At 43.2% G+C, this 26727-nt stretch overlaps 1 protein-coding gene across 2 annotated transcripts in view; it reads left to right on the forward strand.

Annotated features, from left to right (window-relative positions):
- Nucleotides 1-26727, forward strand: part of LOC126480980 (transcriptional adapter 2B-like) — a 108741-nt gene that overhangs the window by 19892 nt on the left and 62122 nt on the right. The window contains exons 6-9 of one of the 2 annotated variants that reach the window (XR_007587493.1): nucleotides 455-530; nucleotides 795-951; nucleotides 21919-22129; nucleotides 26186-26221. Coding sequence is in view for 1 of the 2 variants with exons in the window: in XM_050104417.1 (XP_049960374.1) it covers nucleotides 455-530; nucleotides 795-951; nucleotides 21919-22129; nucleotides 26181-26221 (485 nt within the window). In the remaining variant the exon portion in view is untranslated. Of the gene's footprint in view, nucleotides 1-454; nucleotides 531-794; nucleotides 952-21918; nucleotides 22130-26180; nucleotides 26222-26727 lie in introns of both variants that reach the window. The other variant, XM_050104417.1, reaches the window with a different exon arrangement.

Here is a 26727-nt window from a genome sequence, read left to right on the forward strand (position 1 = left end):
TATTCAAGGCAGATATATGCTCCTGTCATGTATTAAAAAGCATAATATCTGATAACCTTGCTGGGACATGTCATACGGTCCAGTGAATACAAGGTAGCATGAGGCCTGTACAATCTGTCAAATGCTAAAATTCTGGAAACGTCATTCTATATCCTCTGACCACATATGCATAAAGTGTGTGTGGTCATGGTATACAGAATTATATTTCCAGCAAGTTTACGATATTACTGGTTCAAAACTCTTATGACCAATGCTGCCATTTTTCGTGTTCACAATAGTAGATATTTGTGCTTCTCATTTGTGTAGCATTTTCTGGTATACGCTCCTGTTCTATGCCAATCAGTTACAGTGCCAGTATGGTTCTTATATACTCTTTGACTTACTCTATGGCACTATATTGTACTTGAATATTCTTATTCCTTACATCTTGGCTCATGACATTACTTTTATTTAGGAATATGACAATGGAGCAGAATCATTGGTGTCGTCATTGTTTGTAAACAACATTGAAGATGAAGAATTGGACATTGGTAAGTGTCTCAAAAATTTTAAGATAGCCCCTTTTTTTCTTTTTTAAGGCATGAGTTACACTATGAAAAAATATTTTATTTTAATCAGTTCTTAGCGATTGAATATACATATGCATTCGATTCGTACTCTGATGGCATATTGCTTGCTGAACGAACACTTGGTGTAAAACAAATGGTGATTCATTTATTTAACCAAAAGTAAGTTTTGGTCTAATGTTGTGTCACAAATAGGAATATACTGATGTCATTGTTATAATTTTTCAGCACTGAAACTGGCCCAGGTTGACATGTACACAAGACACCTTCGTGAAAGGGCGAGACGGAAGAGATTGGTGAGAGACTATCAGTTAGTTTCGCAGTTCTTTGCTTCCAACAGGAAAGACAGACCAGTGCAACGGAAGAAGCTTTCTAAAGAGGAAAGGTAAGATTTGGTACCTATGTGTAGCATGTATTGCAGTAATCACTATTGTCACATTGTGACCAAAATAATCCAAATCCAAAATCAGGGTCATCAATAGGGTACAACACTTAGAACTGAAGGCACATTTACTACAAAGTCAACATACAGATAGAAAGAAACAGAACTGAACTGGATGGAGAGTGCTGCTGTTTATAGAAACATCGAATATTCCAGACTGTACTAACATAAGGACTTTTGAGACCCTTCCATAAATTATAAATACTGACTAACAAATAATTGCTGTTGGTTTGGTGTGACATGTTGACCTGCAGTACGCAATCCAGCGATACTAACTGCTACGCCACATTGCATGCACCACAACTTGTGACATTGCTCTCTCTCCTGGAGAGACCTTCAGACCTTCTCATAAGAACCAACTATAGCCTCCTTGATCTAGATGTTATCAATGGCTGTGCTGACAGAATTTCACAGCCTTGTCATATTGTCATGTGCTCTTCACTATGATGAGCATTGAAGGCAGACCCTCTGTCAAAACTTCATGTTTGTTGAGCTGGCCTTAAGTTCCCTTGAGCGAGAAGTCCCCATCACTGATTTGTGCCTCAGGACTGTAGCAGGGCTTCGCATGGAGGTCATGGACGACATCTCCACACTTTTGTGTTCGTGATGCAGTGTCATAATCATCCAGAGTAGTGCGTTAGTAACTTTCCTGATATTTCGCATTTCCTCACAGGTGTAAAAATCCATATCGAGTCTCCTATGCCGAGTCTCACCAGCTGCTGATTGGCATTATAGTGCTCTTGATGATTCTCTCGTGTGTCCAGAGTGCATGTCAAGCCAACTGTCTTGCTTCTTCAATCCTGATATGATACATCTTATGTAGTTGCGTTAGTAACATCTGGTTGAAATGGGAACAGTGTATCTGTTGTCATTTTGGCCTTGTGACTGTGGAGCAGAAAGAACAGACTGAAGTCTTTAGTATCTTGCTTCTCTGTGTTCTAGGGAACTCTCATTACTGTCAGTGTTCTATCCCAATCTCCATGTTAATCATTAACTTACATTGAGAGCATATCTGCCAGTGTCTTAGCAAAGCATACTGTAGGTGGTAAGCATTTTTCATCCTGCTGGTAATATTACAATGTGAACTTACCTGTGATACTAGTCTTGACTGAAGAACTTTTACACCATCAGAGGTCATCACACTGGGTCTTCTACTAGGGACCTTGCAATTTCTGGAGCGTCAGCATTTGCTACAGCTTTGGTGGCAGCGTAGCAGATGAGGTAGTCAGTGCAGACTATTATCCATCAATTCTCATTTGTTAACTTAAGGAACCTCCCTAAGAAGTTGAGTCCGATCCAGTGGAATAGTGCTGCTACAGGTGGAACTGGTATCAGATGGCTCGAAGGTAATTGCGGCCCATGTTTCAATCAACTGGGTATTCCTGAAGTCTCAGTGCCTATCTCACCAGGTGACTCGATTGGTACTTCGTGCTAGACAATTAGCATAGAGAATGGTGATCTGTCACAACAGTGAATGATTTGCCAAATAAATACAACCAGAACTTGTTAATGGAGCTAACAACTGCCAGGCACTTTCTCCTGGTTGTAGAGTAATTCATCCTAGACTTCTTGAATTTCTACAAAACTGCAGCTATCCGTAACCTCTAGTGTCTGTCTGAAGTTCTGTCTTGGCATTCTCATCATATGTTGCTAGGACTGGAGCTGTTAGTACTTTCTTAAGGACAAGGAAAGAACTTACTTGCACCTCATTCCAGGAAAATTTGGCATTTCTTCAGTATTTCTTTCAACAGATGTTCCTTTGTAAAAGCGCCTTTTGTTAACAGCTGATAGTACGAGCACATTCTGAGAAAACTTCTTATATGACAAATATGCTTAGGAATCAGAAAATTTGCGACTGCTCTAATTTTCTCTGGATCGGGAAAGGCTCCATCACCATTAACTGGATGCTGCAAGATTTTTATTTTGTGGTCAATCAAGATGCACTTTCTTAGATTCATGTGGAGGCCTGCAGTTGGAATACACTTCAATGTGGTTGTCAGGTGACTTAGATGATCTAAAATGTCTGCAATGAGACCGTGAGGCAACTAGCACCTGGACAGGTTGCTCCTCGATGAGATTTCCTAACACCGAGGCAACTGTTGGCCATGGAGATTTTCATCTGTGGCGGCCTCATCTCCATAGATGGTTGCCTTACTTAGTTTTCCTGCATTCTACAGCTAGATGATTGTTGGAACGAGGGGGGGGGGGGGGGGAATCAAATATAAATGGGATTTTTGTTCCTAAACATCAACAGTTGGTAGGACTGGCTCCACACTTCTGCTACGCTTAGGCGGGACCGTTAGAAGTGAGGAGATCATGTTGTTAGATATTTCCCTCCATTTCTCATGATGTCTGAGCAACAGGTGCACCCCCTCCATTGCGCAACACATAATTATCAAGTTTCTTGCTCGTGAAGGAGTTAACAGCAGCAGAAATTTGCCAAAGATTGACTGCACAGTTCGATGATAAAACATTATCAAGGACACACGTGTTTGCCTGGCATAAAAAGTTCAAGGAAGGACAAGAATGTGTGGAAAATCAGCAACACGATTCCCATCCTCGGACCAGCATTGCAGACAAAAACATTTGTGCAATTAAAGACATTACTGACGGCGATCGATGGACCATAGTATCAGAAATTGCACAAAAAGACGGAATCAGTTACGGGAGCTGTCAAGCAAACATCACAAATCACCTACAGTTCCGTAAAGTGTGTTCCAGCTGGGTCCCTAAACTTTTGACCTAAAATCTGAAGTTGAGATGTTTGGAGGTCTGTCAGAGGCTCACAGCAGGGTTTGCGGAAGAAGGTGATGCATTTTTGAGTCGGATCGTTACCTGCGACGAAAGATGGGTTCACCACTACACTCCAGAATCCAAACAAGCCAGTAAGGAGTGGCGGAGGAAAGTGGAAGCAGCACCAGTGAAAGCCAAGACTACTGTCAGCTGGTAAGGTTCTTTCAACAATTTTTTTCAATCAGCAAGGTGTTTTGCTGATTGATTTTTTGCATGAGTGATGCACTACCAATGCTGCTTACTACTGCGAACTGTTGAACAAAACGAGAGTTGCATATCGCTGCAAAAGATGAGACCAGTCGATTCGACAGGTCATCCTCCACACACACACACACACACACACACACACACACACACACACACACACACACGGATGGCAAGATGCCAGTATAGCCCATACAAAAGTGTTCCAAAACTGCTCCAGGACCTAAATGTAGAATCTGTAGAAGAAACAGTGTGATTTCCTTGCAAAACGCAGTTCGATAAATTTGTAAACCTCAGTGTTCACGGAAGGCTGCGTGACAGTTCTGAAGTGACCATAGAGAATCATGCATGGGACTACTGAGTATAAGATAGAAGAGATTAGAACATGTGTCAAGACATGACTGCAGTAATTTTTTTTGTCTCAATATGTGAATGGAATTGCCTAGAATGTCACTAACATTGGTATTAAGTACCCACTGTTGTGCCCTTTACTGTGACTTGCACAGTGTGTTAGTATATGTGTACATTGATCAGGCAGAGCATTATGATCACCTACATAATAGCCATTATGTCCATCTTTGGTATGATAACAGTGATGACGTGTCGCGAATTTGGGTCTAGAAAATATCGTCCCCTTAATACAGTGCAGTCTGTTAAATGGCCACTAGAACCTTTAGTGCAAGTGATCATTATACCGCGAACCGTATGTTTCTACCTCTCCCCATTTCTGAAATATTTATGGGCAAAGTTGTAAAGATCTTTTTGGAACACCTGTATTTTCCATACGTATTTATGAAGACAATGAAAAGCCTCTGACAGTTGGCAGTCACGTGCACTGTGACGCTGCCCTGCCTGCCAGACAAATGAATATTTTTAGTGTTGTTTGTCTTCTACTCATTGAGCTGGCTTAAAACTAACTAATGTTTCTGTTCCTTATTGGAAAAGAGTACTACATTTGAACATGAACATCTCTATAATGCTCTGTCACAGATCCTTGTTAATCTCATGTGTGATTTATATCTGCTGATCGGTAGGAGATGCGTGCCTGCTGGCATTCTCAGCACTGAAACACAAGCAAGGGTACATTGCCCCCTCTCATATTCTTGCTACCCATGGTACATCATGGCCATCATATTGCCTACCGACTGTGTGTCCATAACAGCAATCTGATTTGACCCAGATGTCAGGAGTTTTGTAGGTTTTTGTCTGTAGTTGGCAGTTTAAGTGATAACAGGCCTACCTCAGTGATACGTCAGTTTAATTAGTTATGTTTTAATGGCACTTGGAACAACTTAATCCACAACAATATATGAATCAGTTTTAAATGATGAAAAGAAAAATTACTCCTTTCAGTACATAATTAAAAGACATGTATAATCCTCATTTATAAATTTTGCATATCCCCTGACATATATTTTTCCTTACCTTTGGGGTTAGGGCTACCCTTTGATGGTATATTGTAGCACTGCTTTAGTTCAACTGATGAGTACTGCAGGCTGGTGTCAATCAGAAGAATATACTTTAAAGGAGAGACAGCATTGGTCGTATATTTTTGTTTATTATCGCAAAATCGATTTTCGGTCACTTAGTGACCATCTTCAGTGCTGTAATATATAACTTAAATTAGTAAGCACTGGTGTCACTAAGCTTACGGTGATCACATAGCCGTAAGCTTAGTGACACCAGTGCTTATTAATTTAAGTTATATATTACAGCACTGAAGATGGTCACTAAGTGTCCGAAAATCGATTTTGCGATAATAAACAAAAATATACGACCAATGCTGTCTCTCCTTTCAAGTATACCCATTATCTGGTCGTAGTGCACAGGACACTATGGAGTCGCCAAACAATAATCAGAAGAATGATTGGATAGCTCTGTCAGCTAAAACGCTAAAGACTGGTTTCGGTCAAACAATGAAAACTCCAGGTAGGAATATGAACAATGCAATAAAAGACAGATTGCTACTCACCTTAAAGAAGACACATCACACTGTAGACAGGCACAAGGCACAATTAAGACACTTATGTAAAGCTCACAAGTAAGTATGCGAAATGACAAGAGTATCAAATGTTTTCATTCAGTTGCTTCCCACATCCTGCTTACACACACACACACACACACACACACACACACACACACACACACACACAAAGGATAATAATCTAACCTACATGTAAAACTACAACCGAGAGACTTGACTGTTTTCATTCGATTGCTGGTTTCACTCGAAAGAATGTATGACTAGTCCAACTGACTGAACGATTATTTTCATTTGGTTGCTCCCCAAAAGCATGAATGAATAATTCAACCGATATGTAAAACTACAACCAAATCAATCGATTGTTTTCATTTAGTTGTTCCCACTACTACAATCATTCATTGACCATCCTGGTATGGCAGTTGAAGATGTTGTTGTTGTTGTTGTTGTTGTGGTCTTCAGTACTGAGACTGGTTTGATGCAGCTCTCCATGCTACTCTATCCTGTGCAGGCTTCTTCATCTCCCAGTACCTACTGCAACCTACATCCTTCTGAATCTGCTTAGTGTATTCATCTCTTGGTCTCCCTCTACGATTTTTACCCTCCACGGTGCCCTCCAATGCTAAATTTGTGATCCCTCGATGCCTCAAAACATGTCCTACCAACCGATCCCTTCTTCTAGTCAAGTTGTGCCACAAACTTCTCTTCTCCCCCATCCTATTCAATACCTCCTCATTAGTTACGTGATCTACCCACCTTATCTTCAGCATTCTTCTGTAGCACCACATTTCGAAAGCTCCTATTCTCTTCTTGTCCAAACTAGTTATCGTCCATGTTTCACTTCCATACATGGCTACACTCCATACAAATACTTTCAGAAACAACTTCCTGACACTTAAATATATACTCGATGTTAACAAATTTCTCTTCTTGAGAAACGCTTTCCTTGCCATTGCCAGTCTACATTTTATATCTTCTCTACTTCGACCAGCATCAGTTATTTTACTCCCTAAATAGCAAAACTCCTTAACTACTTTAAGTGTTCCATTTCCTAATCTAATACCCTCAGCATCACCTGACTTAATTTGACTACATTCCATTATCCTCGTTTTATTTTTGTTGATGTTCATCTTATATCCTCCTTTCAAGACACTGTCCATTCCATTCAACTGCTCTTCCAAGTCCTTTGCTGTCTCTGACAGATTTACAATGTCATCGGCGAACCTCGAAGTTTTTACTTCTTCTCCATTAATTTTAATACCTACTCAGAATGTTTCTATTGTTTCCTTTACTGCTTGCTCAATATACAGATTGAATAACATCGGGGAAAGGCTACAACCCTGTCTCACTCCTTTCCCAACCACTGCTTCCCTTTCATGCCCCTCGACTCTTATAACTGCCATCTGGTTTCTGCACAAATTGTAAATAGCCTTTCGCTCCCTGTATTTTATCCCTGCCACCTTCAGAATTTGAAAGAGAGTATTCCAGTTAACATTGTGAAAAGCTTTCTCTAAGTCTACAAATGCTAGAAATGTAGGTTTGCCTTTTCTTAATCTTTCTTCTAAGATAAGTCGTAAGGTCAGTATTGCCTCACGTGTTCCAAAATTTCTACGGAATCCAAACTGATCTTCCCCGAGGTCGGCTTCTACCAGTTTTTCCATTCGTCTGTAAAGAATTCGCGTTAGTATTTTGCAGCTGTGACTTATTAAACTGATAGTTCGGTAATTTTCACATATGTCAACACCTGCTTTCGTTGGCATTGGAATTATTATATTCTTCTTGAAGTCTGAGGGTATTTTGCCTGTCTCATACATCTTGCTCACCAGATGGTAGTTTTGTCATGACTGGCTCTCCCGAGGCCATCAGTAGTTCTAATGGAATGTTGTCTACTCCCGGGGCCTTGTTTCGACTCAGGTCTTTCAGTGCTCTGTCAAACTCTTCACGCAGTATGTTATCTCCCATTTCGTCTTCATCTACATCCTCTTCCATTTCCATAATATTGTCCTCAAGTACATCGCCCTTGTATAAACCCTCTATATACTCCTTCCACCTTTCTGCCTTCCCTTCTTTGCTTAGAACTGGGTTGCCATCTGAGCTCCTGATATTCATACAAGTGGTTCTCTTCTCTCCAAAGGTCTCTTTAATTTTCCTGTAGGCAGTATCTATCTTACCCTTAGTGAGACAAGCCTCTACATCCTTACATTTGTCCTCTAGCCATCCCTGCTTAGCCATTTTGCACTTCCTGTCGATATCATTTTTGAGACGTTTGTATTCCTTTTTGCCTGCTTCATTTACTGCATTTTTATATTTTCTCCTTTCATCAATTAAATTCAATATTTCTTCTGTTACCCAAGGATTTCTATTAGCCCTCGTCTTTTTACCTACTTGATCGTCTGCTGCCTTCACTGCTTCATCCCTCAGAGCTACCCATTCTTCTTCTACTGTATTTCTTTCCCCCATTCCTGTCAATTGTTACCTTATGCTCTCCCTGAAACTCTCTACAACCTCTGGTTCTTTCAGTTTATCCAGGTCCCATCTCCTTAAATTCCCACCTTTTTGCAGTTTCTTCAGTTTCAATCTGCAGTTCATAACCAATAGATTGTGGTCAGAATCCACATCTGCCCCAGGAAATGTCTTACAATTTAAAACCTGGTTCCTAAATCTCTGTCTTACCATTATATCATCTATCTGATACCTTTTAGTATCTCCAGGATTCTTCCAGGTATACAACCTTCTTTTATGATTCTTGAACCAAGTGTTAGCTATGATTAAGTTATGCTCTGTGCAAAATTCTACAAGGTGGCTTCCTCTCTCATTCCTTCCCCCCAATCCATATTCACCTACTATGTTTCCTTCTCTCCCTTTTCCTACTGACGAATTCCAGTCACCCATGACTATTAAATTTTCGTCTCCCTTCACTATCTGAATAATTTCTTTTATCTCGTCATACATTTCATCTATTTCTTCATCATCTGCAGAGCTAGTTGGCATATAAACTTGTAGTACTGTAGTAGGCATGGGCTTTGTGTCTATCTTGGCCACAATAATGCGTTCACTATGCTGTTTGTAGTAGCTAACCCGCACTCCTATTTTTTTATTCATTATTAAACCTGTTCCTGCATTACCCCTATTTGATTTTGTATTTATAACCCTGTAATCACCTGACCAAAAGTCTTGTTCCTCCTGCCACTGAACTTCACTAATTCCCACTATATCTAACTTTAACCCATCCATTTCCCTTTTTAAATTTTCTAACCTACCTGCCCGATTAAGGGATCTGACATTCCACGCTCCGATCCGTAGAACGCCAGTTTTCTTTCTCCTGATAATGACGTTCTCTTGAGTAGTCCCCGCCCGGAGTTCCGAATGGGGGACTATTTTACCTCCGGAATATTTTACCCAAGAGGGCGCCATCATCATTTAATCATGCAGTAAAGCTGCATGTCCTCGGGAAAAATTACGGCTGTAGTTTCCCCTTGCTTTCAGCCGTTCGCAGTACCAGCACAGCAAGGCCATTTTGGTTAATGTTACAAGGCCAGATCAGTCAGTCATCCAGACTGTTGCCCCTGCAACTACTGAAAAGGCTGCTGCCCCTCTTCAGGAACCACATGTTTGTCTGGCCTCTCAACAGATACCCCTCCGTTGTGGTTGCACCTACGGTACGGCCATCTGTATCGCTGAGGCACGCAAGCCTCCCCACCAACGGCAAGGTCCATGGTTCATGGGGGGGTTCTTGTCTACTATGTTGTACTTTATCCATTCTACTACATTCTGCATTGCCATTTGGTGGTACATTGAAATGTGAATTTGCCTGAATATGTTAGATCAGGCGCGGCTCGTAATTAAAGGCTCTGAGGCGGAGCCGCTCCAAAATATATGTTAAAGTAAATTTCGCAAGAACGTATTACATAATTTAAATTATCAGGACGAATTTTGCATATTTCCCATTCCGATTAAAATAACGACGGTCAACGTTTTTGGAACTGTTTGTATTGATAAATGTTTTCCATACGGTTAGTAGTGTTTAGGCTGCGCCTTGGAACGTCCATAAGCTGCATGCAGTAGCGGTTTGGGGGCGTGGCTTCAACATAGTACTGCTCTTTATGGACGACCCGAAGGCTCAGAGCTTGCAGCCTAAGGGTGTCATACCAACCACCACATGTTTTTCACGTTCCACTGTCTATGTAATAAAGGAATGTAGAGAGGCCGAAACTTTGCTATCCAATCTCTGTCTCTGCACATCTCTACTACACTTCGATGCGTCATTAATCGACGTTTAGTATTATTGTTTTGATAATGTTTTACGTAGTTGTTTTGTTTCTGCCATTGGATATTTTATCCACATTTAGAATAAGTTTGCAGATATCCTGCCAGAGTGCACTACACTACAGCAACATAACAGTACTGCCATCTAACGAGAGTTTCATAAGTGATTAGAGGACAAAGCGCGCGAAATTTGTCCCGTTACTTTACTTTCCTTGCTTGCTGATGCTGACTGCTTTTGTTGATACCGTGTGATATTAGCAAGTTTCTTTTTCGGAGTGTATTTTGCAAGATTTTAGTGAGTTTTACTTGCTTGTAAGTATCTGCGAATACCGCGAGTGTGAAACGATCACAATATGAATTCAGTGTGCAATTTAATAGGTAAAAACCGGAACACGGCCATAGGATGAAAGTGAAAGAACTTGGTGCACCCAGACCAGCTCTAACGATCAATCAAGAACAGAAACAATGGAAATCTAGGCATGGATACAAACGCAGTTTTAATAGAGCAATGTACGATGCAGCTGTGTGGTTGTGTGGTTGTGAAGTGAAAAATGCATTTTTCTGTTTCACCTGTCTTCTTGCAAATAGTACTGATAGTGCCTGGACTGAAACTGGTATCACTGACTTAAAGAATATTCACGCAAAGGTGAAAAAACATAATTCCAGTGAAAAATATTTAAATGGTTTCATTGAGTTTTCAATGCTAGGGAAAGTGGACATTATTTGCCAATTAGACAGTGCTTACGGCTGTAATATAAAGATATATAATGAAAATGTATCAAAAAATCGGCATCTTCTGGGTAAACTGATAGACTGTATTAAATTTTGCAGCAAATTCAAGCTTGCCTTAAGGGGCCATGACGAAACAGAAGATTCCAAAAACCCAGGAATTTTTCGAGTATTAGTCAGTCTGATCATAGTATGAAGGCTTTCACGACCGGATGACATATCTTCTGGTAAACCTTCCGGGATGTAAGGTCGTGGTCCATGAAACTCTTCAGCTCCTAACGTTTCGTCCAGAGCTGCACTGGACATCTTCAGAGGGGTGTTTCTCCTCCAGTGAGTCTTGCCGACTGACGAGTCGGGTGTCTGAGAGCGACTTATACATCGTAGAAAGTGTGCGTGACCAGAGTTACACGTGATATGCAGAGATAATCTTTGTCAGAGATAAAACTTAACTATCGATCGTAATCTCATCACGGATAAAACTGTCTAGCAATCTCTGACAAAGATTATCTCTGCATATCATGTGTAATTCTGGTCACGCCTACTTTCTACGATATATAAGTTGCTCTCAGACGCCTGACCCGTCAGTTGGCAAGACTCACCGGAGGAGAAACACCCCTCTGAAGATGTCCAGCGCAACTCTGGACGAAATGTTAGGAGCTGAAGAGTTTCATGGACCCCGACCTTACATCCCGGAAGGTTTACCAGAAGATATATTAGTCAGTCTGATGGCACAACTGGACTGCGTCTTGAAGCAGCACATTGAGAAATCAGAAAACCGTGTTTTCGTAGGCCTATCGAAGACAATTCAAAATGAACTACTGGAATCAATTTATGAGGTAAATATGGCAGTTGCACGGATTGCTCATGCCACCCAATCACAGCACAAGACCTGTGACATCACCAAAGCATCACAGTATCGTCATGCGAACTCATAAACTTAGAGCTTTGGGGGTAAACCACAATGAACACCTTAAGTTTAGAACTGAAAACACCAAAAATATTAAGCAGCCGCAAAGTTAAGATTCATCGCATTAAAGATCTCTCCGAAACACGTCTTTTCATATGATTTGCTGCAAAGTGTCAGAAAATTTAATGATGACGTATAAAAACACTAACTTCAGATTTTAACTCGAAGTTAGCTTCTAACGATATTTAATACCTGATTATAGAAGATACAGTACGTAAAATTATGGGTAGAGTGTGATCTGCCCACCCCCCTCCCCCTGAATTCTTAGTTGTTTATGTCAGACTAATCTGTAGCGTAACACTAGGTCCATGTTGGCTCTGATCGATAAATGCCACAGCCTTCCCCAGTATAGAAACCACGAGCTGCACCTGTGTATGATATTTTCAATAGTGTCCATAATTAAAGTTCCAGTTTCAAAATGCCGTAGAAAGACGACATGCACACCAACAGATTCGTGGCACACAGCTGTTCCTCAGTTTGCATCCAAGGTGCCCAACATCACTGTCTTTGGGAAGGATACTGCACCACTTGTGAAGCTCTTTTAGAAGAATGGTGACTATGTGCCAGTAGCACTGCAGAGGTTTCGGACTCTCATGTGTATGACAGAAGGCATTGGTCCAATGTCTACCAAGGGTCTGGAGAAAATGATTACCAAATTTTAAAAGACATGTTCTTTTTAAGTGTGGCAGAGGGAGGAAAGCAGTTGATCTGACGTCTGTCGAAAATATGGTCACAGCATTGCATTGGTGTCGAGTGGTAGTCTGCAAACGTGCATTGCATGGGGAAGTGCCCCGCCCGAACGTTGGACATGCCTGTGAGCACAGTGCATCCAACGAAACATAACGCATTGATATCCATACAGAATCACTCATGTTTAGGAGTTGCTGCCTGCTGACCTGCCAGCAAGACAGATGTTAGCTCTGGAATTTCTTGCTCACATGGAAGTGAAAAATAAATGGTCATTGAACAGTCAGTGGACAGACACATTGTTTATCTTAGAACTGTATTTTTTTGGAGAGATGAGCCGTGTGAGTCCTGTTACCTGTACCTTCGCTGGTAAACACTATGAGTGTTTTGCGCACCATCATCATTCCCATCTTTCAAGGACGTGGATGTTGGTAGGATCATTTTTATGCAAGGTGACGCTCACCTGCGAATTGCACAGCAACTGAATGGTTGCTGCAGAATCATTTTGAAGATGTTTGAATTATTAGCTGTCATTTCCCTACAGCCTGACCAACCGGATCACCTATCTTAACCTATCTTAATCTGTGTGACTTATGGCTGTGTGGTTTTCGGAAAGATGCTGTGCTTAGTGCTCCCATTATGAACGTAGCTGAACTGTAGGTACGCATTGCGCAACACACACTGTGTGTGGCCCCCCAGGCACTCCAGTCTGTTGTGGAACACACCATTTCTCAATTTCAGCTTTTGGCAGAAAACAGTGGACAGCATGTTGTACATGTCTTACACTAGTCTGGTAACAATTATAAACAGATGTCATTTTGCTTTGTAAGCAGTCCTTGACCCCATGACAACTTTTCCCATCTGATGTGACACAACCTTGCTGTGGTGGATGAGCTTGCATAACTAACAGTGCCACAGCTGTTGACTACCAAACTCAAACCATAGCCATTGTATTACAGTTCATCTGTAATTTGTAGCTGACCCCATCTATGTTAAGACACTTACAGTGCCATTTATTGGAACAATTTTCGTTAAATTTTTTTGTTCCATGATGTTATTGTCTTCCTCAAGTCGTAATATGATATTCAAATTTGACGCCATTCTGAGTGGTGGTTCTCTTTCTACAGTATTCTGAAATGGGAACATTAATTATGGACACTGTATAAAAGCAGATTTAAAAAAAAAGTCAAGAAAAATACTGAACATTTAAAGCATGCTTAATGTTCAGTTTCCATCCCTAAAAAGGCTATTTGGAAAAAAAAAAATTATAATAAAACCCTGGAGAAGTCCCGGGAAAATCAGGGAAATTTAGTCAGACACAGAGTGGCCACCCTGTCTGTAGTCAGACTTGTGGGCTGAGATTATTGTACTGTCTGTTAAAAAAAGAGAAGAATGAGGGCTCTGGATTTCTGAATCAGCAGAAGTTGTTCTACTTTGGCCTGATCATGTGTCTGGGTGCTGCCAACCTGTGATCTAATATGAAACCTCATGTGTGTAACCATGTCAAAGTGACTGTTGTGCTGTGTTGTTGTGTCGCACATTAATATGTCTGTGGATCAGTGACAAAGTGGTTCCTGACCCATTATGGGCAATGCCAGATACACTTTACACTTCTTGGTGTAGAGGAAATGTTAGAGCCATACAGAGTGGAGCAAGAAAAGTACTTGATAATGTCACTGGGTGTTGAGAGTAGGAGAATGAAAATAAAGAGTTGCTTCACACTCTTCCTCACAGCCGATGAGACAAACAGTGATGTACATAGAAGCAAGTTTCTGTGTTGTGAGAAGAGTTCAGAAATTTTACGCAGATAGCTTGGGAAATCACTTGAAATACCTGGCAAAAAGAGGTAAAATTCAAGAAGCGAACTGATGCAGAATTAGTAGCAACAAGCACCATTACTCAACATGAAACTATCAATTTCGATTTTACGATCCTGTATGCTTTCGTTATGTCCCTCTGCCAACTTTTACTTTCGTAGATGTGCAATGTGTAGCAGTTGACAGCTGGTATGGTGGCTAGTAGACTGCAGCCTCAGCACCACTTGGAGCATAAACGAACATGTGAGTGCGAGTGTTGAGCCAACACTGCTTGGTATAATCGCAGCTCAGGTCTCCTCACTGCCCCTCTCCCCTTGGCAGCAGACAGTGTGCAGGGAGAGGACACGCCTTCCTTCCTCTGCACCCCTCCCCAGTCAGAATTTTTTCTTTTTTTTGTGAATAGACTGTATGTACTTGCCAGTATTGTCCAATTGCTTTTCAGTAGGCCTTGCCCATGTGCCTTCCCTCATCCTACTCTTTGTAAGACAAGAATCGTATATCCGCATGGTCTGAGGCTTTTCTCTGTCCTTTTGAAGTTATTCTGCATATGGCTATCAATGTATTCTTGGAAAAAATAGGTATGGTAATTCCTTTCCACAGATAGAACTTGGATTTCGTGAATTTTAAACACTTTCATGCATCACTTGCTGCACAAGGAGTGAGTAATGTGGAAAATTGTATAAAATTAACCGTAACTCAAGTCTGGGTTCCTTCAGTTCACAACTCCCAATATTCTTACACCCACACTACACTGCTGATGACCCAGGAACTCACACTTACTGTTGGGTCTCTGACAGTCCAACCCATGGCGCACTAACTTCGTGCATTCAAAGAGTTTAGCTGGACATGTGGACAGTGCTAAATCTCAGTGTACTTGTGTTCTCAGTAGTCTCAACCATCATCTGAGTGTGCCTGCATATCAAAGCATGCGATCAACGTTACTAGTTTCTGTGCTGATCATGCGCTGTCAGATACCTCAAGTCGGTACTGTCATTTAGTAGTGTCTTTGTATGAGTGCAAGCATCTATCAAAATGTATACGCTGTGAGTACAAACAGCTGCATAGCATGCCAGTCTTGGTTGGATATCAAGATTTACACTGCTCGGCCCCCTAATTCCTCACCCACTCCGGGTTCGGGGGTAAGAATAGGCCTGCGGTATTCCTGTCTGTCGTAAGAGACGACTGAAAGGAGTCTCAAACGTTTCGGCCCTTATGTGATGGCCCTGTCGGGTTTGACCTACATATCTCAAAATTATTCCGAAGAGCGAGCCAATTGGGGAAGGGCGCCTTACTTGGTGCATTGTGTCCATCGTGCGTTGGGATCTTTCACCAGCTTATTTGTCGTTGCATTGCAGTCCTGCCCGCTCTCCATCCCTTGGGCATGGATATGTTTCTGTGTGCGCTTTCCACCATGCAATGTGCAGTGTTACTTTCTGCACAGGCGATGACCATGGACTCCTTGTCACCTAATATCCAGCACGATAGCCAGTCCATTGTGGTGGGGCCGCCATGTACCCTGTTGGTTGTAGCCCCCTGACAACACAGGGATCGCTCTGCTGATGCCTGCACTGTTAACTCCCCATGTCTCCCTGGGGCATCGGGACTCCCGGCAATGGCCATCCTGCCAGGTGGCTCTAGCTGAGGCTGGGTGGCGCCCGTGGGGAGGGCCCTTGGTCGGAGTAGCTGGCATCAGGGCAGATGACCCGCAATGAAACGTGGCACATCTTCTCTAGCTGGTGGCCAGCCGCCAGCAGTTCGAGGGCTCACTTTAAAGCTAACATATATGACCCCAAATCGTCCCCTCCCTGGCCACACCATGGGAGGAACGAAAGGCTATGAATGTCAGTGAAACGTATTCGCCCTGGTATCTCATCTGTACCAGAGCTGACAGGGACTACTTTGTGTCTCTGAAGCCTCAGTTCTTTGTCGAGCATTTAGAGGACAAGTTCGGGGAGGTGCAGGGCTTGTCCAAAATGCGGTCAGGGTCAGTCTTGATAAAAACAGCATCCTCTGCTCAGTCACGAGCCTTACTCACTTGTACGAAGCTGGGGGATGTTTCTGTTACCATCACCCCCCCCATGAAAGCTTAAATATGGCCCAGGGCATTGTTTTCCACAGAGATCTTTTTTTACAGTCCGATGACGAGCTGTGTGCCAACTTAGAGCGATGAGGTGTCCATTTCGTCTGGCGGCGTCCACCAGGGCCCGAAGGATCATCAAGTTGCCACCGGTGCCTTCATCTTGGCCTTCAAGGGTGACACATTACCTGAGAAGGTCAAGGTGATGGTCTACCGTTGCGATGTCAAGCCATATATCCCTCCCCCGATGCGGTGCTTCAAGTGTTGGAAGTTCGGCCATATGTCTTCCCGCTGTACTTCCAGCCTCATGTGTTGTGATTGTGGTCGTCCATCCCGTCCTGATACTCCATGTGCCCCGCCTCCCATCTGTGTCAACTGCAGAGAGCACCCTTCCCCTTGCTCGCCGGACTGTAAGATTCTCCAGAAGGAACGGAAAATAGTGGAATACAAGACCCTAGATCGACTGACCTACACTGAGGCTAAGCGGAAATTTGAACAACTTCATCCAGTACGCATGACGTCATCTTATGCCGCCACTGTCACTCCTGCTACAGTTCCCATAGCTGCACCACATACCGTCAGCTCTCAGAGCCAGAGGACCACACCTGCCCCTTGATGGTGGGGGCTACTTCTCTCTCTGTTGCTCCCGCACCACCTACCTCGGGAGCAGCACCCCATCAACCACCGGGGACACCAGTCCCCACGTCTAAGCTGGAGAAGTGTAAGTCTTCTTCGGCTTCTCTTGCTCGGAAGGGATCCCTTGGGTCACTCCTTTCCCAGGTTCCTACCAGCAGCACAGCAGCTTCGCGATCCTCTTTGGTCCCGGAGACTGACTCCGAAAAGCCCTCCCGGCAAGGGCAACTGAGGGAACTGCGCGAGAAAGCGAAATTGAAGACCCCTAAGACCAAGGAACCTGCAGTGGCACCTACTCCACCGCTACCTACAAGCTCTGCGTCTGAGGATGAGGTGGAGATTCTTGCATCCGCTGAGGACCTCGATCTCGCCGGTCCCTCGGACGTGATGGATGTTGCTCCTGTCGGTACTCAGTCGGTGGCAGCAGGTGACCCAGCAACGTAATTTGCCTCCTCAGTCCCTTCACGCCTTTCTCGGCCATGGACAATGTCATCCTCCAGTGGAACTGTAGCGGTTTCTTTCACCATCTTGCTGAGCTCAGACAACTTCTCAGCCTTCACCCTTTCTTCTGCATTGCTCTTCAAGAATCTTGGTTCCCAGCAATGTGAACCCCCTCCCTCTGTGGCTATCGGGGTTACTATAGGAAACAGGCAGCTTATGAGAGGGTATCTGGTGGCGTCTGCATCTACGTCCTTCACACTCTTCGCAGCGAGTCTGTCCCTCTACAAACACCTTTAGAGGCTGTTGCTGTTCGGGCGTGGACGACTCAGGCTGTCAGTGTCTGCAGTCTGTATCTTCCACCAGATGGTGATGTCTCGCAGCATGTCCTGGCTGCGCTCATAGCCCAATTGCCGCCACCTAATCTGTTACTGGGTGACTTCAATGCCCATAACCCCCTGTGGGGTGGATCAGTGGCAACGGGCAGAGTCAGCACCATTGAGCATGTGTTGGCACAGCTCGATCTTTTCATTTTAAATGATGGTGCCTTCACATATTTCAGTGTGGCGCATGGCACATACTCAACCATCGACCTTTCGATCTGCAGCCCTAGCCTCTTACCGTCTGTCCAGTGGAGTGTGCACGATGACTTATATGGTAGTGACCACTTTCCGATCTTTCTGTCACCGCCACAGTGTCACTCTTCTGGGCGTCCTTGCAGATGTGATATGAATAAGGCTGACTGGGACTTGTTCTCTTCCATTGTCACTATTGAGCCTCTTTCCAATGAAGCCGTTGATGCGGTGGTTCACTCGGGTCACCACCAGCATTTGTTACTGCTGCAGAATCTGCCATTCCCCGTTCTTCTGGGTCTCCTCGGGAGAGGACTGTGCCTTGGTGGTCGCCTGAGATCGCTGAGTCGATTAAATATCGCCGGCGAGCGCTCCAGCGTCAGAAGCGACATCCCTCATTAGAACACCTAATCGCCTTTAAACAGCTGCATGCGCGGGCCTGCCGCATCATTCACCAACACAACAGGAGCGCTGGGAAAGGTATGTGTCCACCATTGGCCTCCGTATCTCTCCATCGCAGGTTTGGGCCAAGATTAGGCACCTCTATGGCTATCAGACCCCTGTCAGTGTCCCTGTGCTCTCACTGAATTGAGCAGTTTGTACTGACTCCAACATAATCGCAAACTGCTTGGCAGAGCATTTTGCTCTGAGTTCTGCTTCTGCAAATTACCCGCAGGCCTTCTGCTCCCTGAAAGAGCGGTTGGAATGTCGGAGCCTTTCATTTCACATGCGCCACCCTGCATCCTACAATGTTCCGTTCAGTGAGTGGGAATTCCAAAGTGGCCTAGCTGCTTGCCCTGATACAGCTCCCGGGCCAGATCGCATCCACTGTCAGATGCTCAAACACCTCTCGGCGGACTGCCAGCGACGCCTCCTAGACCTTTACAACCGTATCTGGTTCGAGGGTGAGTTCCCGTCGCAATGGCGGGAAAGCATCGTCATCCCCGTTCTAAAACCTGGCAAGAACCCACTGGAGGTGGACAGCTACCGCCCCATTAGCCTCACCAACGTTCTTTGCAAGTTGCTTGAATGCTTGGTGAGCCAGCGGCTGAGTTGGGTACTCGGGTCTCGGTGCCTTCTGGCCCTGTCTCAGGGTGGGTTCCGTAAGGGCCACTTTGCCACCAATAATCTGGTGAGCCTGGAATCTGCCATCCGTACGGCCTTTGCCCACTGTCAGCTCCTCGTCGCTGTCTTTTTTGACATGCGGAAGGCATATGATACGACATGGCGGCATCACGTCCTCTCTAGGCTTCATGGTTGGGGTCTTTGGGGTCCGCTGCCAATATTCATACGAAATTTTCTGTCACATCGTACCTTCTGCGTGCAAGTTTCGGCATCCCATAGTTCCCCATGAGTTCAGGAGAACGGGGTACCGCAGGGATCTGTCTTAAGTGTCTGCCTGTTTTTAATTGCAATTAATGGGCTCGCTGCGGCAGTGGGAACGTGTCTCTCAGCATGCTTGTCTGCTGATGACTTTTGCCTCTACTATAGCTCCATTGGCATTGCAGCTGCTGAACGTCAGCTGCAGGGCGCTATCCGCAAGGCGCAATCTTGGGCTGTAGTGCAAGGCTTCCAGTTTTCAGCTGCCAAGACCTGCATTTCTGCCAGCGACGCATTGTTCACCCTAAGCCATGATTTATCTTGTCGGCAAACCGCTTGATGTGATGGAGACCCATCGGTTTTTGGGTGTGGTTTTTGATGCGCGGTTGACTTGGCTCCCTCACATTCCGCAGCTTAAATAGATGTGTTGGCGGCATCTTAATGCTCTGCGATGCTTGAGACACACCAGCTGGGGAGCCGAGCGATCTACCCTCTTACGGCTCTACCAGGCATTAATTCAGTCCCGTCTGGATTATGGGAGCCTGACTTATGGTTCAGCATCCCCTTCTGCGTTGCAGGTGCTGGACCCCATCCTTCACAGTGGGATCCATCTTGCCACTGGAGCTTTCCGGATCAGCCCTGTGAACAGAATACTTGTGGAGGCAGGTGTCCCTCCGCTGCGGTTACGGCGCCAGTGTTTACTGGTTGCTTATGCTACACACATTTGTAGCTTGCCCGGGCATCCTAATTATCATCTCCTGTTCCCTCAGTTGGTCGTCTATCTCCCAGAACGTCGGCCTCGGTTGGGCTGTACAATCGCAGTCCGTGTCAGAGAGCTTCTCTCCGGCTTGGGGTTTTCCCTCTTCCACCTCCTTACCGGGCCCCTCTGCGTACTCCCCCATGGTGTGTGCCCCACCCATGCCTTCAGCTCGAATTGGCACAGGGCCCGAAGGACTCAGTCCCTCCTGAGGCCTTCTGCCGCCACTTTCTTTCTACCCTTGCCACGTATCAAGGCTCTGGTGTTGTTTACACTGACAGTTCGATGGGTGTTGGTTGTGTCGGTTATGCTCTCACTCTAGGGGACCATTACGAACAACACTCATTACCGGCTGGCTGCAGCATTTTCACTGCTGAGCTGGTCGCCATCTTTCGTGCCCTAGAGTATATCCACTCCTGCTCAGGTGAGTCCTTCGTTATCTGTAGCGACTCCCTGAGCGGTTTACGAGCTATCGACCAGTGTTTCCCTCGCTCTCGTCTGGTGATGGCTATCCAGGAGTCGCTCCATACTCTTCCCCGTTGCGGCCGCTCTTTGGTGTTTGTGTGGACACTGGTCATGTTGGCATCCCAGGAAATGAACGTGTTGACATGCTGGCCAAGCAGGCTGCCGATGCACCAGCCTTATCAATTGGTCTTTTGGAGAATGACCTCAGATCCGTTTTGCGGCAGAAGTTACTTCGCACCTGGGGTGAAGAATGGCGCTCCCTCCCTTCACCCAACAAACTTTGGGTCATCAATGAGGCTACCGGTGCGTGGCGCTCCTCCTTGTGGGTCTCTCGCAAGGAGTCTGTTGTCCTCTGCAGGCTGCGCATTGGGCACACCCGGATGATGCAGAGCCACTTATTGTGCTGTGAGGACCCACCTCTACGTCGCTGCGGATCCGCTTTGACGGTGGTCCACATTTTGTTGACCTGTCCCCTTTTAACTGCGCTCAGGCAGACGTTTGCGGTGCCTGATACGCTCCCTGCACTTTTAACGGATGACACTGCCATGGCAGACTTAGTTTTGCGTTTTATTTGTGCAGGGGGCTATTATCACTTGATCTAAGTGTTTGTCTTTATTTTGTGTTGAATCTGGCCATTGGCCTACGACTTTAGACTGAGTTTTTTAGTGTGTTTCTTGGTGGTTGGCTTTTCCTTTTTTGTCTCTATGGTCGGCCATCCACTGTCACACTTTGTGTGATTTTAATTCCTTTTGTCTGGTCTCTGTTTGAGTCTTTTTTTGTCCTGTGTCGTCTCTTGTCGTCTCCATTGTTAGTTTTTATTCTTTGTGTGTGTTTGAAGGTTTTGGAAAAGGGAACCGATGGCCCTAGCAGTCTGGTCCCTTCAATCCCACTATCCGACCAACCAACCTACCAACCAACCAACCAACCAACCAAATTCCTCACTAAGACATAATTAATGATTCTCTTGGGCGTAGTAACCTTCTGTGAAGACTAAATAGATGTAACGTGAAACTGCAATGATAAATGGCAGCATTTAGTTACCTGAATTTATACATTTTAATGCATTGTGATTATCTGTACAGATATAAGACAATACAGTTGTAGGCAGCTAGATAGATGGTACACATAATGTGTGTACAATTGTTATGTTCTAAAATTCAGTGTATCTTCATATAGATTGATGTAAAGTGTCAAATTGTTCTAGGGAATTCCAGGATCGTATGAGGGTTTTCACTCAGTTTCATACTGCTCAAGAACATGAGCACTTCCTAAACAACCTTCAGAGGGAGAGAGAACTTAGACTACGCATCAGCGAGTTGATGAGGTATCGACGCAATGGCTTAACTCAGCATGAAGAGTGCACTCATTTTGAGCAGCAACGTCTACAGTTTGAGGAGTGGAAGGAAAAACGATCTGTAAGCATGTCACAGACTTTATTCCTGTACTTATTTACTTTCAGATACAATGTGTCTGATAAATCGAATAAGTCGGTATGTTAAAGTTAAATCTGAACTAGGCTGTCACATTTCAGATGTCTTCTTGTTTCTTGTACAGATTTTTGCCTAGTGAATTTCCAAATTAGGTGTAAATACAAATGAAACTTCTTATGGTGCTTGATAGTTGTAAAACAGTTAACTTTTTCATTGTATTATTTCAATCCTGATGCATATTTTGACATGACTGATAGCATTTATATTCATGTTTACAGTTGTAAAATTTTTTCATATGTAAACTTAATATGAATTTTTGTATTACCACTTTGGTAATACTGTGCATTGTTTTATATATACGGGGGTCACTCCAAAAGAAATGCACACTATTTTTTTTATCCATCTTTTATTCTACATGTTTGAAAGTTTTACAGTGTGTAGATACATCCTTTAGGAACAATATTCTCATTTCTCCACATAATTTCCATCCCTCTCAACTGCCTTATGTCATCTTGGAACCAGTGCCTGTATACCCGCACGGTAAAATTCTGGACCAACCTGTTGGAGCCACTGTTTGGCAGCATGCGCAAGGGAGTCATCATCTTCAAACCTTGTTCCACGAAGAGAGTCTTTCAGTTTCCCAAAGAAATGATAGTCACATGGAGCCTAGTCAGGACTGTAAGGCGGGTGTTTCAGTGTTGTCCATCCAAGTTTTGTGATCGCTTCCATGGTTTTTTGACTGACATGTGGCCGTGCATTGTCGTGCAACAGAAAAACATCCTGCTTTTGCTGATGTGGCTGAACACGACTCAGTCGAGCTTGAAGTTTCTTCAGTGTCGTCACATATGTGTCTGTCAGCAGTCCCCAATTTGTTAACTCTTTGCACATTGTCTGGAGTGAGTGTAGTATGAGGCCTGCCTCTGCGAGGACAATCCTCAATATTTCCGTGCCCGCTTTCATCCCGTAGCCTGCTTGCCCACCAACTAACTGTACTGTGATCGACAGCAGCATCTCCATACACCTTTTTCAATCTTTTTTGGATGTTTCCCACTGTCTCGTTTTTACAGCACAGGAATTCTATGACAGCACGTTGCTTCTAATGAATGTCAAGTGTAGCGACCATCTTGAAGACATGCTGTGACAGCGCCACTCACGGGAACAGGATGAACTAAGTTTGAAAACAAGCGAGAAGGATGTATCTACATGCTGAAAAACTTTCACAAATGCAGAATGAAAACTGTATTTTTGCAAAAATAGTGTGCATTTCTTTTGGAGTGACCCTCGTAGATATACGAGGGTAATTCAGAAAGTAAGGTCCGATTGGCCATGAAATGGAAAGCACAGTGAAAATCCAATGAAGCTTTGCACAGATGTGTGGGGCAGTGTTTGTAGTATTCTTTTCAATTATGAGCACACAGCAAGCATGTAAAGACGCCTAGAAAATAGTCTCTCCCACCAGCTGTGTGTGTCTGCTGAGAAATTTTGCCTGATTTCATGCAACCCCACATAACTTAGCAATCGCACATTCTCAGCTGCTTACTGCAGGGACAAGAAAGAAGCTTCTGCAGAATTTTCAATGGAAAGTGTTTTATCACCAACTATACAGCTCTGACTTGGCTCCCTTTGATTTTCATCTCTGCTCACATGAACTGCTGGCTATAAAGAAAACATTATGACACAGACAACAAACGGAAGACCAGCATAGAGAATTGATGGAAAGCACAGACAGCTGCCTTATATGACGAGTGTGTTTGAAAGCTGGTGCAACACTATGACAGAAATCGTAAGTCAGAGCAGTGACTGTGTAGAGAAGTAGCGGGAAGGTGTGGGTAACTGTTGCAAGTACAACATTTTTGATTTTCACTGTGACTTCTATTTCGCATCCAATCAGACCTTACGTTTCATATAACCCTTGTAAAAGCAAATGCTTATAACAGATACCATGATGGAGATGGAAAAAATCTGCCATACTTAACCAAATATGATGACAAATGAAAGAGCTACATGTAAACAGACCTTTCCTGTTCAACTGGTTTGAGATATCAGCATAAAATGCTCATTTTTGGCTACACTGTAGAAACCGATTGCTCTCTCTCTATTCCTCCTCTTTCTTTTTTACTGCTCTTTCAGTGGTACCTTCTTGTAATCTCCATCATTGGAACACCTCTTGTTCCTGTTTTCTGTGTTGCTTGAGTCTGTTTTCTTCTTTTAATTGTCTTGTCTCTATCTTTTCTCTCTACTGTGCATTTTACAGTGATGTAATTTTGTTATTGCAGCTCCACTGAAAGGTACTCCTGTCTCCTGTTCGGGAGCGATTAAAATGTTCCTTTATAAGCTACTTCACTTTGTATTCATGACATGCAAGAGTAAAATAAGGAGAGCCAAAATATTTTTAATTTCTTTATGGGAACTTGTTGAAACTTTGCAAATTACAGTGTAAAAGAAAAGTTTGCATAGCCTCTTTTTAGAGGATTACCAATTGTGAATCCATTTCTTGAAAATAGACAAGATAAATATTATGTTTTGCAGGGGTGGTTATTTTCTCTGCTCCCTTCATGTGCATAGTAACAACATTTTATGGATGCCTCTGTATATTTTCCAAAGTGTGGAGTACTCCACCTACACAGTATGCTGCTTTTTATGCTCGCAGCAAAATTGGGTAATCAGTTCTTTTGCTGACATCTCGTATTTTAATGGGTCGATATAATTATTTTACCCGATTAATATTTTAGTCAAAGACTGCCAGATTTCACTATATAATATGGCATAATTTATCAAATGAAGTGCACAAATACAAATCCATGATCATTTGTAACTGCCTCACAAATAAGCGGCAAACTTACTTAAAATTTTTAAAGTTGAGGGTTTTTATCCTGCCATTAATTAAATGATGGGTGTTTAGTAGCGTAATTTGTCATATAAGATTCTAATTACTGTTCTCTTAGTCATAAATTCAGACTATAAGTAGTAATTCTGCCACAATGTTACTGTTAATGGCATCTGATTTGCTTTTGCCTAAGCTGATACTTGTCCATTGAGCTTAACAGGCAGGATTCCAGTTGTAAAAATTTAAAAAATGGTGCTGTTTATTTTGCTGGATCTATGATTTTCCACAGTGACAATGTGAATTGTTTTTTGAATTATACACTATCTCCCAACTAATCAGTTTGCTGTTATATAAGGAACACTCAAAAAGTTTCCATTTCAGGTTACAGTCCAGAATCAGTATGCCGAACAGGCACAATTGCTGTGTCCTTCGAGGCAGTCACTCAACCAATGCACCAGGTTGAAAGTACCCATTTGGTAAAACACCAGGTCCTACTGCATGAAGAAGCCCAGAACTGCCTGCAGCTTATCTTCATCCGACAAGTCATTTTTAAGGGATCAAGGGCATGATAAACACACAGGGAGAGATTAGGACTATAGGGCATGATGAACTTCACACTTTTTGGCCATAATGGATGAGGCTGGCCTCTTAGATCGACCAGCATCTTGTGTCGAATTGCGAGCAGCACAGAACTTGGCACACCAACCCACAACAGAAGTTTTTGACAGACATGCTGCCTTGTACATACTCTTTATTCTCCGATGGATGTCTATTCTTGTTTGTCCTCTGGCAGACAAGAAAAGAATAATAGCATGTTGGTCCTATTTGGATGCATTTCATAATAACGCCGCCATAGTTCTTGTTTCCGCATTTACCACGTGCACTTTGGGAAGACGTGCATGCCATGTTAATCCCTTGGGTAAACGTCGATGCATTGGGGTCGCTAATTGCATATACGCTGCAGCAACCCCCTCAGATGGAAACTTTTTGATCACCCCTTACACACATCTTTATTTCCAAAATCTGGTGTGACTTACATGAAAAAATCTGTTTCATAATTCTGAACAACTGCTATGGGAAAGATCTGTCCTGTTAAGGATACTTGTGTATTGTTCAAGCAGAGAGCTGAGTGTGTTGACTTGTAGACTTACATAATTGAGTTATATCAATGGTAAATATTTTGATTGTATCAGTTTGCCTTTTACCTAGGGCAGCAGTGGGTCCATCCTCTCATCGCAATCAAGAAAAAGGTAAGCATACAATTATATATTTTTTCAAACCATTCTGTTTTTGAGATAAGTCATTATTAATTTGTATACTATAATTTTGTCCTTGTATTAATGGTACGTTTTTTAGTTTTATTAAAACTCTACCAAAGTTAAAGGAATCATGAAGATGGAAGGGTAATAGTTTGCAGCACAGTGTTTCTTTAATTATTTTATTTTATTTCAGCTATTTTCTCTTTTTCTTAAAATTCCTATTTTAAATGTGGCATATCAGATTGTCAGTGGACATTTTGTATTTTGCACTCTTATGTCCAGAAAATATTGTAATGAATTTATTGTGTTGTTTCTTTATTCTTACAGTTTTCACAAGTTTTGTTGTAAAGTCTCTTAATGAAATCTTAATCAGTTACTAATATTTCAAATGTGCCTCCTTTTCTTAGTATGTCACTTGTGATGTTTATATTGTGTAGACCTTCTTTCGTCGGTCTCTTCTGATCAGTTAATCTTCACTGTCTTTGAAATGATCATGT

Source organism: Schistocerca serialis, chromosome 5 (genome assembly GCF_023864345.2).
Source record: "Schistocerca serialis cubense isolate TAMUIC-IGC-003099 chromosome 5, iqSchSeri2.2, whole genome shotgun sequence".
NCBI lineage: Eukaryota > Metazoa > Arthropoda > Insecta > Orthoptera > Acrididae > Schistocerca > Schistocerca serialis.